Source organism: Psammomys obesus, unplaced genomic scaffold (genome assembly GCF_907164565.1).
Source record: "Psammomys obesus unplaced genomic scaffold, mPsaObe1.curated_primary_1811, whole genome shotgun sequence".
Classification (NCBI taxonomy): Eukaryota; Metazoa; Chordata; class Mammalia; order Rodentia; family Muridae; genus Psammomys; species Psammomys obesus.
This window is the reverse complement of record NW_026585644.1, coordinates 50,311,386-50,329,004: the sequence shown is the minus strand read 5'-3', so window position 1 is coordinate 50,329,004 and position 17,619 is coordinate 50,311,386. Positions and strand designations below refer to the sequence as shown.

General features: G+C 38.4%; 1 protein-coding gene across 4 annotated transcripts in view; it reads left to right on the top strand.

The window, feature by feature from the left end:
• The window catches only part of Pigf (phosphatidylinositol glycan anchor biosynthesis class F), a 28,864-nt gene that overhangs the window by 4,886 nt on the left and 6,359 nt on the right, over positions 1-17,619 (top strand). For all 4 annotated transcript variants that reach the window (XM_055619291.1, XM_055619283.1, XM_055619269.1 and 1 more), the window contains exons 4-5: positions 478-594; positions 11,988-12,096. In XM_055619291.1, coding sequence (XP_055475266.1) covers positions 478-594; positions 11,988-12,096 — 226 coding nt within the window. The remainder of the gene's footprint in view (positions 1-477; positions 595-11,987; positions 12,097-17,619) is intronic.

The window sequence follows — 17,619 nt, the reverse complement described above, 5'->3', positions numbered from 1 at the left end:
TCTTTCTTTCTTTCTTTCTTTCTTTCTTTCTTTCTTTCTTTCTTTCTCAGGAAGGCCTTAGTATGGATTTTCAGATGTTTGTTTGTTTGGGGGTTTTGTTGTTGTTTGTTTGTTTCGAGACAGGGTTTCTCTGTGTAGCTTTGGCTGTCCAGGACTCTTGTAGAGCAGGCTGGTCTCAAACTTACAGAGATCCACCTGCCTCTGCCTTCCTGAGTGCTGGGATTAGAGGCCTGCGCCATCACACTCAGCTGGATCTTCAGATTTTTAACATTTTTGAGATCTATTAAAACCAGTTAATTTGCTAAGTTGTTTTTGAAGCTAGTAGATTGATTAGTCCTTATTTGGTGGCTTAGGTAGTTTCTCGAAGTAAAGTATAAGAAGGCATCTGAATAGTGAATGCACTCACAAAGATGACGATGTATGCTCCTATGTACACCTCCAATACTTCTGAAAGCTAACACTTCTTTTTTATCCTAGGCTGGTGCTGGAGACATTTTTATTTGCAGTTATTCTGTCTACGTTTACTACAGTTCCTTGTTTATGTCTGTTAGGACCAAACCTCAGAGCATGGCTAAGGGTTTTCAGTAGAAATGGGTAAGTCTAAAACTTACGTTTTAATCATGTTAGCAGTTTAAGAGAATTAGAGAAATATTTTCTACTCATTTTGCTATACTCATTCTATGAGGGTTTCTAGGGCATTGCCTGCCTCTTAGGGATGTCAGAAGGACCAGTGCTGGAAGCAGACAGTTTGAAAGAACCCAAGACAGGGAAAACTCCAGCTCCTCCCTCCACATTAGCAAGAGAAGGTACTCCATGGTAAGACATGAGGATGTGGGCTTTGCCAGGCTTTATTTCTGTAGCTGCTGTATGTATTTTCAGTGTAGCTAAGTCAAACTTACCTTCTTTAAAGCCCTTGAAATGATACATACTAAAAATGGTTAATTTTTAGCTAACAAAAGCAGGCAAGTTAGTTCTCAAGGTTTTGTCCTATTTGTGATTCAGCAGCCAAACTTCTTGAGCATTTCCTTTGTGTTCCCCATTATGCCAGCTCTGTGTGGATTCCAGAATGCTCAGACTACCCCAAGGAGCTTGTGTGTTCAAGGGCTAAGAATGCAATGAGCAGACAGTAAGTTACTAAAAGTGTATAAACCCTGCAATTAGTGCTGTAGGAATAGGGGAGTAACGAAGAACGGGCTGGTTAAGGGGACTGATCTGTGATGGACTGGCTCATAAATAAAGATCTGATGAAATAAAAAAAGGGAAAGATGCCTTCTGCAGGCTGTGAAGGGAGTGTGGAAACTGAAGTAAGCTTGGTATTGTTTGTGTAATTTGGAAACCAGCAGCACAAGGACAGCAGAGAATGGGTTTGGGTCGCCTGTCTCTATAGACTGCATTTTTCTTTGGGAATGAATATTGGTTATTCGTGTCTGTATAGCTTTGGTCTTGCTGTGTTTTAATTTCTTTATTTCTTTTTCTGGAACTGCTGTCCAGTCATAAAGTTTTTAGAAACAAAACCATAAGTGAATTCAGCCTCCTATTTTAATTCCAATGAAATTCATTTATTTCATTTGAAACTTTAATGGTTTGTTTAAATTAATGATTTAGTCAGCTTTGAATTTTGTGTCTAAGTTATACATTTGGGGACACATATCATCTGGTTTTATAGATAGTTCTTTTGTCTGTGATGTATGTGTTCTAATTCTCACTGTACTTTGCAAAAATTAGGCAATAAATAGCACAGAGGTTACTTATGGGAAAGGGTAGAGTTAAAGACATGTGCTGGAGACTTCATAATGACACAAAAAGAGAAGCTAGAACTTAATAAAAGTGGTCGCACAGTTTTACACTGGATGGTTCAAAAGCACATAAATATTACATTAAACAATGTTTTTCCTAGGAAAAGCCTTGAAGTTTGTGCCTTGTCAGTCATTGTGAAGTAGTGAAAGATGGTTGTTGGATATCTGGCCAAGAACTAACACCAGATGTGGATGAATATGGCTCATGATACATTAAATAAATGGATATAGTTGGGAGGTATATTTACATATATTTAATTAATTAATGTATGTGTGTATGCACATGTGTGTATATATGAATGGGTGCTGCTGTGCTATAGGGCATGTGTGGCGGTCACAGAACAACTTTTGGAAGTTGGTCCTTTCCTTTCACTGTGTGGGCCCCAGAGGTGAAACTCTGGTTTGCAGGTTTGGCAGCAAAAGCCTTCACCTGCTGTGTTGCTTAGGCTTCTGCTGTAATAAAACACCATGACCGAGAGCAGCGTGGGTAGGAGAGGGTTTATTTAGCTCACATGTTCCAGTCACAGTTTATCATTGAGGGAAGTCAGGACAAGAACTCAAGGTTGGAACTCAAGCAGAACTCAATGCTGCTTCCTGGCTTTTTCCTCCTGGCTTGTTCAGTTTGCTTTCTTATACACCTCCTTGCCAAGGGATGGCACTGCTCACAGTGGCTAGGCCCTCCCAAATTAATCATCAATCAAGAAAAGCCCCAGAGGCTTGTTTACAGGCCAATCTGATGGGGGCATTTTCTCAATTGAAGTTCCTTCAATTGATGTAAGCTTGTGTCAAGGTGACAAAAAACTAAATAAAACATACCTCCTGAGTTATCTTGCCACTTCATGGGAAACACTTTTTAAAAAAAATGTTGAAATGTGGTTTACACACCATAAATGTCACCTATTGAAAATGTATGATAGGCTTTTGGTATAGTCACAGATATACATACCCATCACCAGAGTCAATTTTAGGATATTTTCATTATTCAGAAAGAAGTATTTTCTTATGTCTGTATGTCTGTATTGTTTCATTTCTTTCCCTAAGCAACCATGAATCTTGTTGCTATCTCAGTACTGGGCATTTTATATAAATGAATCATACAGTTTGAGATGTTTTGTAAATGATTTGTTTTACTTAACATAATGTTTCAAGGTCCGTTCATGTTGTAGCGCGTATTGGTACTTCTTTCTGTAGTGGTGTTAGGGATTAAGCCGTGGGCCTCGTGTGGGAGGCAAGCAGTCTACCAACGGGGCTGTGTCCCCAGCACTACTCAGGTTAGGCAGAAAAGACACAGCAAGGCTAAAGCTTGTGCACAGGATGCAGCACTTATGCTCAGAGTTGGAAGGCTGGAAGACATAGATGTGGCTCTCACAAGAATGCAGAAGTTGACGAAGTATTGATTATTTCTGAGAAGGCATCCAAGAAGCTAGTAGACAAGCTAGAGACTTTTCACTGAAACCTTTTAGCTAGCTTGTGAAATCTGAGCCCTCTTCAGAATGAAAACTATGAGTTAGATATTGAATTGATTTCTTGGTTCCTGAAAGTTAGGGCTGTAATAGAAGCTGCTGGATTTCTCAGATGCCACCTAACTATCACTAGACTGTAGGAGCTACCCTTCCAAAGTTTCCAACATGAAATTAGTTGATGAACAGGTAATCAGTAAGCTGCTAGAAGACTGTGGCTAAAATGTCAGTTTGTAATACAGACCATTCCATTTACTACTGTATGCAATATGGCATAAAATAATAATGAAGTAAACTCTAATAAACAGATCTTGATAACTTTTAAAGCCTGTTCGAGAACTTTGTGTTATTTCTCAGCTTTGAATTTTGTCCATTGAATTTCACTATGTTCTTTCTGGAGACACTGGCTGTCTGGCAGGAGGAGTGCTTTGCTCAAGCTCCATAGTCAGTAAGCAGTGGAGCTGGAATGTATCTCTGTATTCATTAGTGTAATTACAAGCAATGAAATGAGCCTAAGATGTTGAGGGTCAATAGGCCTGTTGACTGACAAGTCTTCCTACCCAGCTTCACGTCAGTATGAACAGTTTATACTATTTTTAAGTGAAATAAATAAGTTTTACTTTTATTTATTTTGATTTATTTATTCATTTTTATGTGTATGGGTGTTTTGCCTTCATATATGTCCATGTACCACATGAATCCCTGGTGCATGAAGGCCAGAAGAGGTAGTCGGCTCTCCTGGGACTGGAGTTTCCGACAGTTGTGAGCTGGCATGTGGGTGCTGGGGGTCAAACCTGGATCCTCTGGAAGAGTGGCAGCTATTCTTAGCCATCAAGTCCTCTCCAGCTTCATGTATTTATTTGCATGTTCATGTAAATTCAGTGCTGAGCAAATGATCATCATGTGTAGACTAAAACTACAAAATTTTTGAACTTGAAGATTGAGAATTATATCCTGAGAATAAAAGATGATTCTGATTCTTTTGAGATTAAGGCATTTAATTTCAGTATCTTAACAGTTATCCTTAAAGTTATTCCAGAAAAGTAAAGGAAACCAACCCCAAGAGAATGTTTTGTCAAGAAACAGAAGACAAAAAGTAATTTGGTTTCTTGTTGTTATGCATAATATTGAATAGGCTTGATTTGTAAGAGTTTAATTCAGTTTGTTGCTACTTATGGACTTTTTTCCCTTTTCTTTATTTATGTATTCTTTTTTAATGTGTGAGTGTTCTATCTGCACATATGTCTGCATGCCGGAAGAGGACATCAGATCCCTTTATAGATAGATGGTCATGAGCCACATATGGTTGCTGGGAATTGAACTCAGGACCTCTGGAAGAGCAACCAGTGTTCTTGACTGCTAAGCCATCTCACCAGCCTCTGAACTTTCTTATAAAGGAAAGTAGTAACCAATCATATGTTTTGTATTGAAGTTTGCTTTTTGGTTTGTCAGTTTGTTTATGCTGTTTTTTAAGTGTTTTGAGTTAGTCACTTGAGCTAAGTTCATTCCTGGATAGGATGCACAGGATTGTGGTCTTGGCAGCATGAAAGCTCTCAGTGCCCCCGCTTCTGTAGAGAAACAACAGGTCTCTTGTCATCCTTATATTGATACAGATTTTATAGTGAGAAAACTACCATTAAGAGTGAAAGGGTAATAAAAGGCCAAAGACTTACTTGTATAAAAATAGGTAGCTTAGAGCTGGAGAGATGGCTCAGTGGAGGTCCTGAGTTCAGTTCCCAGCAACCACATGGTGGCTTACAATCGTCTATCCTGGGATCTGATGTGCTCTTCTGGCATGCAGGTGTATATGCAGAAAGAGCACTCATACACATAAAAATAAATAAATCTTTAAAAAAAAATAGGTAGCGTATTCTGAATGTAGTAAAAATAATTAGTAGCAAAGAGGCAATGATGTTAATATGCATCCAGTGGGGAAAGTTTACCCTGAAAATTGTGTAAAATATTCTTAGCTACCAGGAGGAGTTGCGCCCCCAACCCCCCTTCCTTAGATCAAATCCTTAAACCTGTTCTGATGAGACCCTAAGCTGCATGTGCTCACTGTTTTTGCATTCAAGTAGCTGATACACTGACATATGGAAGGCATTCAAAGTAGTGTATTTCAGTTGGTGTTTGATAAAACAAATTTCAGTGAAGTCAAATAATATGGGTGGGTACTTAAGCCTTATTGTCATGATGAGTCATCTATAACATTTTACTTACCTTAAAAGTTTTTCACAGTAGAATAATAGACCATTTGGTCTGTTCTCAGCGATGGGTTATGAGCAAACGTTCTAAAATTAAGACAGCATAGCAGTAATCATACATTTTAGACAAGGTTATTATGGAAAATTATGAAAGGAGAATTGGCTGATGTCAGTCATGCAAGAAGTTAGTAGAAATTTGCCTGTTTCAATTTTTCTCATTTCTTTGTTACAGAAAAATGCACGTGTGTATGTACTTTTTATTCTAAATAGTAAAATATATAAATTTTTGTAGTAAAATATATAATATTAAATGTAGTTCAAGTTAAAATTCAAGTAATTAAACATAGAAAGTTAGAGCCTAGTAATCCTACTGAAGGGGCAATGATTACATTTTATGTACTCTAATTTTGTTTCTTCATGTAATGTGCAATTTTGAAACAAAAGCAGTTGCTTTAGTTCCTGCCTTATAATTTAATTTATGACACTGATGATATGAGCACTTTTATGTGTGTGTATGTAGAATGTACCACTTTTTGCACAGCACACTCGATTATTGTATCTTTAAGTGGAATGACACGTCAGCCTGTGCTATTGTACCATGAAGGAACATGGTTATGCTATAATGCAGACATCCAGGATACAGATGAGGTGTGCTGTGCTCCTTAGGGATTGCTCTGGTCTTTGTCCTTGGTGGAGGATGGAGAAGACAGTAGCTTCCTTTCCTTGTGCCTTCCTGTCCTGATTACTGAGAAGATAGGTCACTGTGATCAAATTAGTCTAATCATTATATCACTAAAATTATGCTGCGGTTCATTTTACTACTGAATGTTGTTATCACATTTTCACAGTTGTAAGTAAGGTGATGTACGTCTTTGCTTCATCAAATTTAAGCAAGGGTTTCTTTAACAATTATAAATAATGTAATGTTCATCCTTGTTTCAGCAAAACTTAGGGCCAGTGTTTCTGTAAACTAAATTCCTAAATAGAACTTAGGGATCAAAGGCAGCTGATTGACACTGTCAGTTTAAGATTCGAATGCAAAGAATGTGTATACAGCTACATGGATTTTCTCACCAACACAACAGCCATCCCTGACTCATTGTCAGATCTTCTGGCTTTTTATGAATCTACAAGGCTGCTTTCTTCTGGGCCTCTGCCAAGGGCACAGACGGTACCATAATAGCTTCATCTGGTTTCTAAAAGGATGTGTAAGCCCTGGCCAGGATTTCAAAAGGTTTGATCATGGAGCTACCATTTACTACATTTCAGCAGAGTATTACTTTTGAATCACAGAAATACCATCTACCTTCTTCATTTTTTCCGGCTGCCTCATGATACCAGGTAGAAAATAATATCCAGTGTTCAAAATGCAGATTCAGGACAGGAAAAAGCAGAGCCAGTTAAGGTGGGAAGACAGCCCTAAAGAGAACTCATTTGTTATATATGAGTAAGTGGGCAGGAAATAGTTTGTCCATGGGGAAGTGTGAGAAAGAGAAATAGAGTGACACGTCAACTGTGAAGGAAAGGTGGGCACAGAGGGGGTGTCCCCTCAGACAGAGACACCTGCCCAGGCAGATGGATAGTGTGATCTGGGAAATAATGGCCTTGGACCAAAACCAAACAAGTTTCACACAGTGTGCCATAGAAAAATGTTATTATGTGTATTAAGTTAATAAAAAGAGCAAAGATAGAAAATCAGCCAAAATGAGAAAGACCGGGTTTTAGAATCCGTGTCATAAATTAGAACCTAAACCACATGTGTAAAACATGTATTAGAAATATCAAGAAGCAGCTGAGTGGTACACACCTTTATTCCTGGCACTTGCGGCAGAGGCAGGCAGATCTCTGAGTTCAAGGCTAGCCTGGTCTACTTATTTAGTTCCAGGACAGCCAGGGCTATGTAGTGAGACCCTGCCTCAAAAAAACAAGACAAGAGGGCTGGAGAGATGGCTCAGAGGTTAAGAACACCACTTGCTCTTTCAGAGGTCCTAAGTTCAATTCCCAGAAATCACATGGTGGCTCATGACCATGAGATCTGGCGCCTCTTCTGGAGTGTAGGTACACATGTATGCGTGTGTGCAGGTAGAACACTGCATACATAATAAATAAATCTGTAAAATAAATCTTTTTAAAAACCAAGATATCAGGAAGCATAAGGCAAGTTAGAAAATCAAATTTTAGCATGAAGGAAAGGTTTGAGATAATCAGAATGAATGGAGATAAGGAAGGATTTGGGGACCATAAAGTAACCAGAGAACATATGATAGATACAGAAAAGGGACAAGGAGACTCAAACATAAGACTAATGCATGCTCCTGTAGTTCAAAAGAGAAAACTGGTGTTTTTCCTGATTGAAAGAATTATTCTGCTTTTGCATCAAGAAAATACCTGAATGAATTAGGGTTGTAGAGTTAAAAATACTGTAATAGTAACACAGACAAGTTGAACAATGTAAGAAGAGGAACGAAGAAAATATAGTTGTATCCTTCATAGCCTCATTTGTTTTAACTAGTGTTGAGATTTGTTCAGCTACTGCAGGGGATACAGCATAAGTGAACCTCTACACACCAAACAGTGAATCTACACTCTCACCTGTAATGCTTTCCCTCCTCAGGAAGCAACGCTCAGGCCATCTCATCTCAAATGAAGTAGAAACAGAAAAGAAAACACAAAGAAAAGCAAAGACAATAGAATGAAGAGAGGATAGACACCCCCCCACACACACACACACACCTTTTTAAATCTGTAAAACATGAACAGATAGGCAGTGGGAATACTCAGAGATCAGTAAAGCTCTTTGAAAATGAAACACTGTAGAAAAAGCAGAAGCAGAGATGAAGTTGAAAAGAATCTTATTCAAACAAAAAGATAATTTTATGAAATATTAGCTAAGCAGGGATAGAGATGAGTAGAAATTTTTGCAGCGTGAAAAGGCATGTTACTTACAGAAATGGGGCTACAGTGGCACTGAGCCTCCCTGGTGGGAGCCAGAACCCAGTGGAACAATGTCTCAGAAAAACTGAGGCCAAATATCTGCAGCAGTCATAATAAAGTCATTTTTCAGATTTAAAATATCTCTTCAAATCTGTTTTTGAGAGGGGAAGGAAAAGTGATGGGACATGGAAGAGAGAAAAAGAATGGGCGAATGAATCAAGACCTGACTCAGAACCCAGGCAGAGATTCCAAAGGAGCAGAACAGAGACAAAGGATAGCAGCAACTGGTCCAGGTTAGAGCAAGAGTGACACACCTCAAAAAAAAGGAAAGAGGAAGAGTAGGCAAGCACTTAGAGGTACTGCTGAGGTAGTTTTGTTTGTTTGTTTAATATTTAAAGATGAGTTAATGACAGGCAAATAGGTGGGAGAAGAGGAAAGACACAGTTCTTAGTACCCACGGAGAATTAAAAGTTGTATTTACTGAGGGAAAAGACATGCAATTGTGGTATGCTGTGTGGTTGGTGCTTCCATAGTTATGGTAAAAACACTTGTTAGCCTTTCAGCTGAAGGGGCCAGTTTTACTAGTGAAGAGATGACAAAGAGGGAAACATGGCTATGTTGATATGGGAAGCTTATGGATAAAAGGAAAGATGTCTTCTCTAGCAGTAAAATGCAGAAGTAATGAAATCTTGACATATAATACATGAAATACATATATTTAATTGGAAATATCTCTAGGGTGTAGAAATCAGAGGAGGAGATTCTTATTCTAATATTAAAGATATTACATAAATTATTTTTGATAAGTATATTTACTTTAAAATACAGGCTCTAGTTTTATAGGTCTTGGTTCCTTTTTTTTTTTAGGTTTATGATATGTAGGTAGGATCACAAACACTCATGGATATGCCAAACAATCAAAATTGAAAACAACCTCTCAGATACTTGCACTATTTATTTAATAAGCAGAAGCTGCTTACAAATGTGCTGGAATAATGAAAAAAAGAAAAAAAAGAATAAAAAAGAAAAGCGTTTCTGGCCACCAGTGGCTCTGATCACATTGTTACCTTCAGTGGTTTCTATAGCGTGACTTTAATGCAGTCTTCACCATAAATCTGCTGCATTGAGATACCATTTCACACTGGCTAGAATGGCTGTAATCTCCAGATAATTAGGAAGATGTCGAAAAATTGGAACCTTCATATATGACTTGAGGGAAAATCTCATGTTTTAGCTGCTTTGGGAAACTGTCAGTTCCTCAAATAATTAAACAGCACGTGAGGTGACCCAGCTATTTCCTTCTAGGTATGATCCCAGAAGAAAAGAGAACATGTGTCTATGCAGAGATTTGCACACAAATATTCCTAACAGCATTATTTCTAATAGCCAAAGGGCAGAAACAAGCCAGATGCTTGGCAGCTGTTATACTGAGATATAAAATCTGCAGTACCTATACAAGGGTGTGTGATCCGCTGATGTTTTTGAAATGTTGGTGCATGCTACACAATAGATGAATCTTGAAGAGAGTATTCTGAGTGAAAGAGATAAGTGAAAGAATTCATGCCACATTAACCCACTTACATGAAATATTTAGAACAGGCAAATCCGTAGACATAAAGTAGCTCAGTTGCTTAGGGCTGTGGGGAAGGAGAAATGAAGACAGCTGATGGGTAAAGTGTTTCTTTTTATAGTGATTAAAATACTCCAAACATGGCTGGTGATGATCATGTAACACTGACTGTCATAAAAACATTGCATTATAAACTTTAGATGAGTAAGTTATGTGGCTAAGGATTTCCTTAGTCTTGTTTTTTTTTTGTTTGTTTTGTTTTTGTTGTTGTTCCGTATCAATAAAGCTGTTGTTTTCCTTTTTTATTTTCCTCTATATTCCAGGTTGGACTAGAACTTGCTATGTAGTCCAAGTTAGCCTTGAACTTGCAGTATTCCTCCAGTCTCAGCCTCCTGATCGCTGAAATTGCCCCTCTCTGGAAGTTGTTGTTTTAAAAAATTCTCACCTACCATTTTCCAGCCGATTCCCATCTTGTTTTTGCTGTCATATCTGCAGTGCATTTTTTCTACCTTAAGGTCACACACTGCTTATTCCTTTAAGTCTTGATGACCGTATGCCTCTTTTGTAAAACAGACCAGCAAGATCTTTCCAGCAGAGAGTAGAGTCCGTGTTGAGCCTCTCCCACACTTGCTGTGTCTGGGCACATTACTTCCTGTGCTGTAGTCTGGATCAACTGTGTGTTAATGTCATTTGTCAACACAAGTCTAGTCAAAACTTAACCTAGAGATGCTTTTAGGTGCCCGGGATAGGGCGAGCCTCTTTTTATATTTAACTTAGCCACTTTTTTTCCTCTTCAGAATAGGAATAGTTCTTCATTCCTGGGTGCTAGTTGAAACTGGCTAGCATTTACAAATATTACATAAATACAGAGCAATAAGGCCCAGCAAACAATACAAATATTTGTCTGCCTCTTCCTCCAAGCCCCAAGTTTTAAAAGGAACAAGAATCTCTTGGATGTGGGGATGTTGGACAGGGCTGGAATAGCCTAATTTTCACTTGGATGTCTGTAATTCACTGTACATTTTATATGCAATAATTGGAAAGTTTAATGCAAAAAAATCTAATCAAACAAATAATTGTTCCTTTTTGCTTATTAGCTAGAAGATGCTGTTTTGCATTAACACCCCATGAACTCCACCATGCACTTAAGCAGACTAACCTGTGACCCCACTTGCTGCATTGCTTTGGGCCTTAACTGTAATGACAAACATGTTCCACATGATTTAAGTATTCACAATATGAGGCTGAAATCAAGTCCTGACCTGTGAGAGGAACAAGAGTTCTGTCCTTCCCCTGTAATATGGGAATGGTAGGCGAAAATCACTGGGATCTTTTTCTAAGCTAGAATCTCAGTAGGTAGTCCATGCTGGCTTTGAAGTCACTGCTTCAGAGCCATCCTGGGAGTCCTGGATGATGTGTGCCACCACGTCCACTATCATGGAAGCTTTTGAAGTTCTTGTTCTCTGTCCCTTATGTTTCAAATAGATGGAGTCAGTGTGGCTGAATGAAGTATAGCATGAAGACTAGTTGCGAAAACCATTCTCCATCTGTACAGTAAATTATTATGGCTGTTTACACAGAAAACAATGCTAAGTTGGGGTTATAGAATGATGCACTTAAATGTAATTTGGGAAAAATATATACACACATTTCATTTCTGCAGATATGTGTATGTAGTTTAAGATAAAACTGTGTGAATATATGGACCTGCATAGAATCTTTTTGGAGAGGCATATAACAACTTGAACATGGCAGTTCCCTGTGGGGAAAGAAAGGACTCAGAAGCTGTGACAAGAGGACTTGGTTGTTACTGCAGTGTTTTTATTTTATTTGCCTCTCACAGTACACATGCAGGACTTTACAATGGAAATACCTTCGTATCTTCATGTTTCTATGTCAGTTTGAGTTGATTTTGTTAAATGGATGAAAAATATATGTGTAGCATCAACATGTACTAGTCCTTGTGTGATTTTCTAGCTCTTACGACATAAACTGCCAATGACTTGTGTCTTGTGTCTTGCAGTGTTACATCCATTTGGGAGAACAGTCTTCAGATCACTACAATTTCTAGTTTTATAGGAGCATGGCTTGGAGCATTTCCTATTCCACTGGATTGGGAAAGACCATGGCAGGTTGGTTTCAAAGACTTTAAACTAACAAGATGTATATTGGCATAGCAGTAGGAAAGCTGATGAAGAAAGCTAGTATGTGATGCAAGGTTTCCCATTGTATGTAGCACAATCTAGGTGACTGCTTAATGGGACCTGACCCAGTGCCATAGGCATCCATGTTGGCCCGGATCGACCATCCAGCTCTATTTTTTTCTATATTTTCTGTATGTTTCTCTTTAAACTGTGTGTGTTGTAGGTATGTATGTGCTTATGTGTGTGCAGACATGTGTGCTGATGCATTTATTATGTGTGGAGGTCAGAGGTTGACAACCCGTGTCTTCATGGCTCTCCAGTTCATTTTCTGAGACAGGATCTGGTGACCACTGAGAAGCAAGGCTGGCTGGCCATGGGTCCATGGGATCCTCCTGTCTTCACCTTCTTGCACTGAGATTAAGTGTGTCGTCACTGTGCCTGGCTTTGCATGTGGGTGCTGGTGATCCAAACTCAGGACCTCACCAAGCAGAGTAGTCACTCCCAGTCCCCACTCTTAAACTAAAGAGCGTATTTTGCCAATACTACAGGGCACTCCTCCACCTCGTTTTTTAAAGTTATTACACGTCTGATCTTAGGTTATATTTTCTTAAATAGATTGATGGCTATTACATTACTTCCCTTGAAATATATAAACAAGCATCTAGCAAAGTGATTTTTAAAAAAAAGTTTGCTCTACTTTTATTTCATTTGTGCACGTCTGTACGTGCATGCATGCTGGAGTACAAAAGTGGAAGTCAGAAGAGGTTCTGGCCTTCCACCGGCCGGATTCTACCAATCAAACAGGCTGTTGGGTTTGGCAGCCAGTGCCTTTACCTGCTGAGCTGTCCTGCCAGCCCCCACTGCAGTTTTAAAAAGAAAGGCAGGTGGTTTGAGAGGAAGCTTGACAGTACCCTGCCATGGAGGCATCGCCAGCCCTGGTGCTCTGAGACAGTCTCACTGTGTAGCTCACGCTGTCCTTGAGCTTCTCCTGTCATCCACGCTGGCCCGAAACTTATGCTCCTCCTGCTCCTGTTTCATGATTAGTAGATTGCAGATGTGAGTCACCACACCCAGCATCAATATCTTAATGTTTTAAATATAGTTGGTTTGCTTGTTCCAGGATTCATGTTAGCGAGCCTATGGGATGGTGCCCCCCACCCCTGCATCAATTAGTAAGCAAAGTGGCCTCCACTGACAAACCACAGGCCATTCTGAGCAGAGAAATCCTTCAGTTGAGGCTTTTCTTCTCAGATAACTCTGGGCTGTGTCAAGTTGACGGTTAAAGCTGACCAGGACACACCATACTTTGTCAGCTTAGCACATAAAAGCATCACTGTGAGACCATAACCATTCTTTTGTACCCCAAATCTTGTTTCACTAACTTTTAATTGTTTTAGACTGTGCCTTTTAATTAAAGCTATTTTATAATAATAAACTCACTATTGATCATTCAGCATATTGCCAGTATTTTACTATAATAAACAACTGCTTTGATAAACATACTTCAATCTACAGCATCATGCATTTTTCCTGAGATAATTCTTCCCAAAGAGAACAATGCTGTTAAAAATGAATGTACTTTTTTCCAGCATGAAGAGAATGTATGTTTTCTTTTCTTCCTCTTTAGTTTTTTTGAGACAGAGTTTCTCTGTTTAGTCCCGGCTGTCCTGGAACTCACTTTGTAGAGCCTCGAACTGTGAGGTCTGCCTGCCTCTGTCTCCCAAGTGCTGGGATTAAAGGCAAGCACCACCATGCCCAGCAAGAGAATGTTTTTCTTGACTCAAAGAGAAAATGTATTTGCCTTTTATATTTAAGCTGTATCAATCATTATTACAGAAAGTTAAAATTTGCTTTCTTTTTCATTCATTGGGAGGAAACCACCATTTGTTTCCTAATGGTAACTTTTGCAGCTCAGTCTTGTGTGCTGTTCATAAAGTACATGTTTTAATCTATTTTTTTTCTTTCAACTTATATTATGGTGCTATTATGTGTTAGTGAAGAATTCTATAACTAGAACATTCTATTTAGTTTATTATCAGTATTATACTATAATAGAATATTCTGTTTTAGAATAATTTATCAGTTTTTAAGGAATGGACATTTAGATTGCTTTCAGTTTTCACTAGTAGTAGCATCAATGTTATTACTGTCATATTTAAGCATTTATCTGTACATTTGTTAGATTCGTAGGGTAAATTCCTAGGTAACAAATGGTTGGAGTTAAATCTTTCATATATACCTCACTTACAAGACCAGAATTTTCTGTTGAACATAACTGCCTATTTTTAGGTCCATTTTTGTGCTTTCACTTAGATGTTCTCTCTTCCAGACAGTTGTGTTTTTCTTTCACACTCAATAATTCTGGTGAATGCCCTCCCCATTTTGATTGTTATGTTGTAGCGGTCTCAGAAAATATGAAGAATATGGTAGTACTGATGTTTTGGTGGCAGCTTTAGTGCTCATGAAACACAGTCCTACTTCCCCCTATCTTGGTGATCAAGCTGGCATCTCCTTGCACTCATCTATGCTTAGTTTCATTCAACTAAAGAATGTCCATGACTTAAATTGGAGGACAAAGTTATTGAAAAGGGTACATAAATTGTTTTAAACTACTAGATTCATGACTTCCAGTTAATATAAGTAAATCTAAATATAGAATTACTGGGCTGGAGAGATGGCTCAGAGGTTGAGAGCACTGGCTGCTCTTCAAGAGGTCCTGAGTTCAATTCCCAGCAACCACATGGTACATCACAACCATCTATAATGAGATCTGGTGCCCTCCTCTGGAGTGCAGGCAGAACACTGCATACATAATAAATAAATAAATCTTTGAAAAAGTAAATATAGTATATTAATAAATAAGCTTTAATGAGTTGTTAAAATTTCAGTTTGTATACACTTTGCCTATTTTAGTGTGTAAAGGTTTGATCTTACACATTCAGAACTTCCCTGCAAGATTAGAAGTAGAAGCTGAATTGTGGAAAATAGATGTGCTGATTAAAGCATGCATTTAGGTTTTCTTAGAAGACATTAATTATTTACAGTTCAGTTGTCCATTTTTAGATTATTCAGGCTTTCTGCTACAAATTTTTCTCCTTCAGTATTTATTTATATTAAGGAGTGAACTAGATTCAAATTAACAATTTTTTTAGATTATTATATTGTCCATTGACATATGACATTGAGAGAGGTGTAGCTTTGAGATGGACTCTCACTTTGTAGCCCAGACTTGCCTGGAATTCTCTGTGTAGCCAAGGCTGGCCTCAAACCCCTGTTCTTTTCACCAGATCCCATGTACAGGGATTGTAGGCATGGGCTACCATGCCTGACAAAACTGACGTTTTAAATCTTAGTGGGTGTGCATAAGCACATGTGTGCTACTCCACCTGTGGAAGTCCAGTGATGAGGCCTCGTGGCTGCTCCATCTACCATGCTAGCTGGCTCTCCTAGCTTTCGGGGACCTCCTGGCTCTGTCTCCCATCTCCTGGGAATATAGCTGCATGGACAACTGTGCAGCTTTACGTGCGCGCTTCGGATCAGATCTCATGTGATCACACTTTGTGACACCCACTGAGCCATAATCTCTTGAATTATGGATTAAAAATTTTCTAGTTAACTAATTTGAAATTATTACAAGTTATTAAAATATTTAAAATATTTCATTCTGGTCAGGCAGTAGTGTTGCTTGCCTAAAATATTTCATTTATCTGGAATACACTGGTTAATTTTATTGTTGGTTTTTATGGTCTTAATGGCTGGCTTATTTACTTTTTTAAAAGCACTATCCTTTTAAAGTGTGATACATACTGATGGGGGAAGAATAAAATTGAGATTTCTCAAAACCTTTTATTCAGTTTCTTATCTCTTTTTAGTTTTCTAATAAGCTAGAGAAGTGATGAGGTTTCGTTTTTTTTCTTTCACTTTTCATTTTCAGCAAACAAGGTTTTTGCAGTGCTATTGTTATTTTCCAATAATTCAAACTATACAGAACAAGACCTCACCATGGCTCATAATGGTGACAAAATCTGTCACAAAGCAGTAAATCAGATAAGGGGATGATGGCATTTCCTAAACATGGACAATCTGCTAGAGCAAAACGTCCTGAGAAGATAGTCTATATAGACTCTTCTGTCTAAATACAACATGCTTTTAAAAAGAGATTTTAGTTCTTTGTTCCTTGTAGCTTGATATACATTTGAGGTGTTTAAACTATGTTTAAGCAAGCACCTCTAGGTTATGTTTGTTGTATTTTAGAGAAACAGGAACAGCTGTTTCTTTGAAAATACACATGCATGAACACACAGGACCAACACGACCCATCATATGTGGGATTGCCAATTTCTCTACTTTGAACTCTAATTTTGTGTGATGTTCCTGTGGCTAGGTCGGTTGTGTTCCATAACGAGAAATGCAAGCATACTTATAGCTTTCACATGGATTCTTCATTAAGTGACAGAGAAGGCCCACTGAAAATTAATGTCAATGAAATTTATTTTCAACTTATATGAGCCTTCAATGATTTTAGTAATGATACACGGCAGAAGATCTGCACGGTTGAAGGAAGACCCCTCTGTGTAGAAGGCACCAAAGGTCACAGAAAGCAGGGTAGGATGATACCTACCAAGTGGCTGTGACTTATCAAAGAAGTGATTTGCTTACAATATTTTCAGCATACGCAAATGCAAGCTTCATTATTTATACTGAGTTCTCATTGTATTCTGTCTTGTTCTTTTTGCTAGCAGTCCTTAAGTGAGTTTTTTTTCCTTTTGTTTCTTTGGTATTTTGTTAGGCCAGTTTACTGAGTTACTTGGATTTCATACCATGTTCAGTTCTGTCTGGCATTTCAGATAATAACAGAACATGGTATCATTTGTGGGTCTTTAGGACCAGGCCTGGGTGTTGGAACTATGCCAAAGGTAAAGGAGTCATGACAACTGTAGTGCAAGGTAGATTGCATTCCTGCTTTTACCCACCACAAAGGCAAAGTGTGGGAGGGAGGGGCACACATCATGTTCACCGTGATTTGACTGGCAAGAGGAAGATTTGGTATTCAAATAAGTGTCCCACCTACACGGTGATTCTGTTCACTGCTGGAGACTGAAACAGTGTTTGCTTCCTTGAGCCACAGCTTTGTTCTCTCTAGAATAGCTTAAGTATTAAATTGCTTCTTTTCTCACATTGTTTCTTCTAAACGTTGTGATTACTGTGATGTCTGTATTTTTAGACCAAAATTTAATACACTTATAGGAACATATTTAAAGCTAATTTACAATGCCTTTGTCTGAAAAACTCAAGCTTTTTCTTTTTGGTGTGTGTGCATGTGGCCATAGGAAGATGACAGATGCCATGCTCTGTCATTCTCTGACTTACTCTACTCGGTTTCTAAGATTTGTTTGTTTGTGTGTATCTGTTGCCCATGGAGTCCAGAAGGGGTTTTGAATCCTTAGCAGACTTACAGGTGTGTGTGAGCCTCCAGATGTGGGTGCCGTCAGATTTACTAGGGGTAAATGG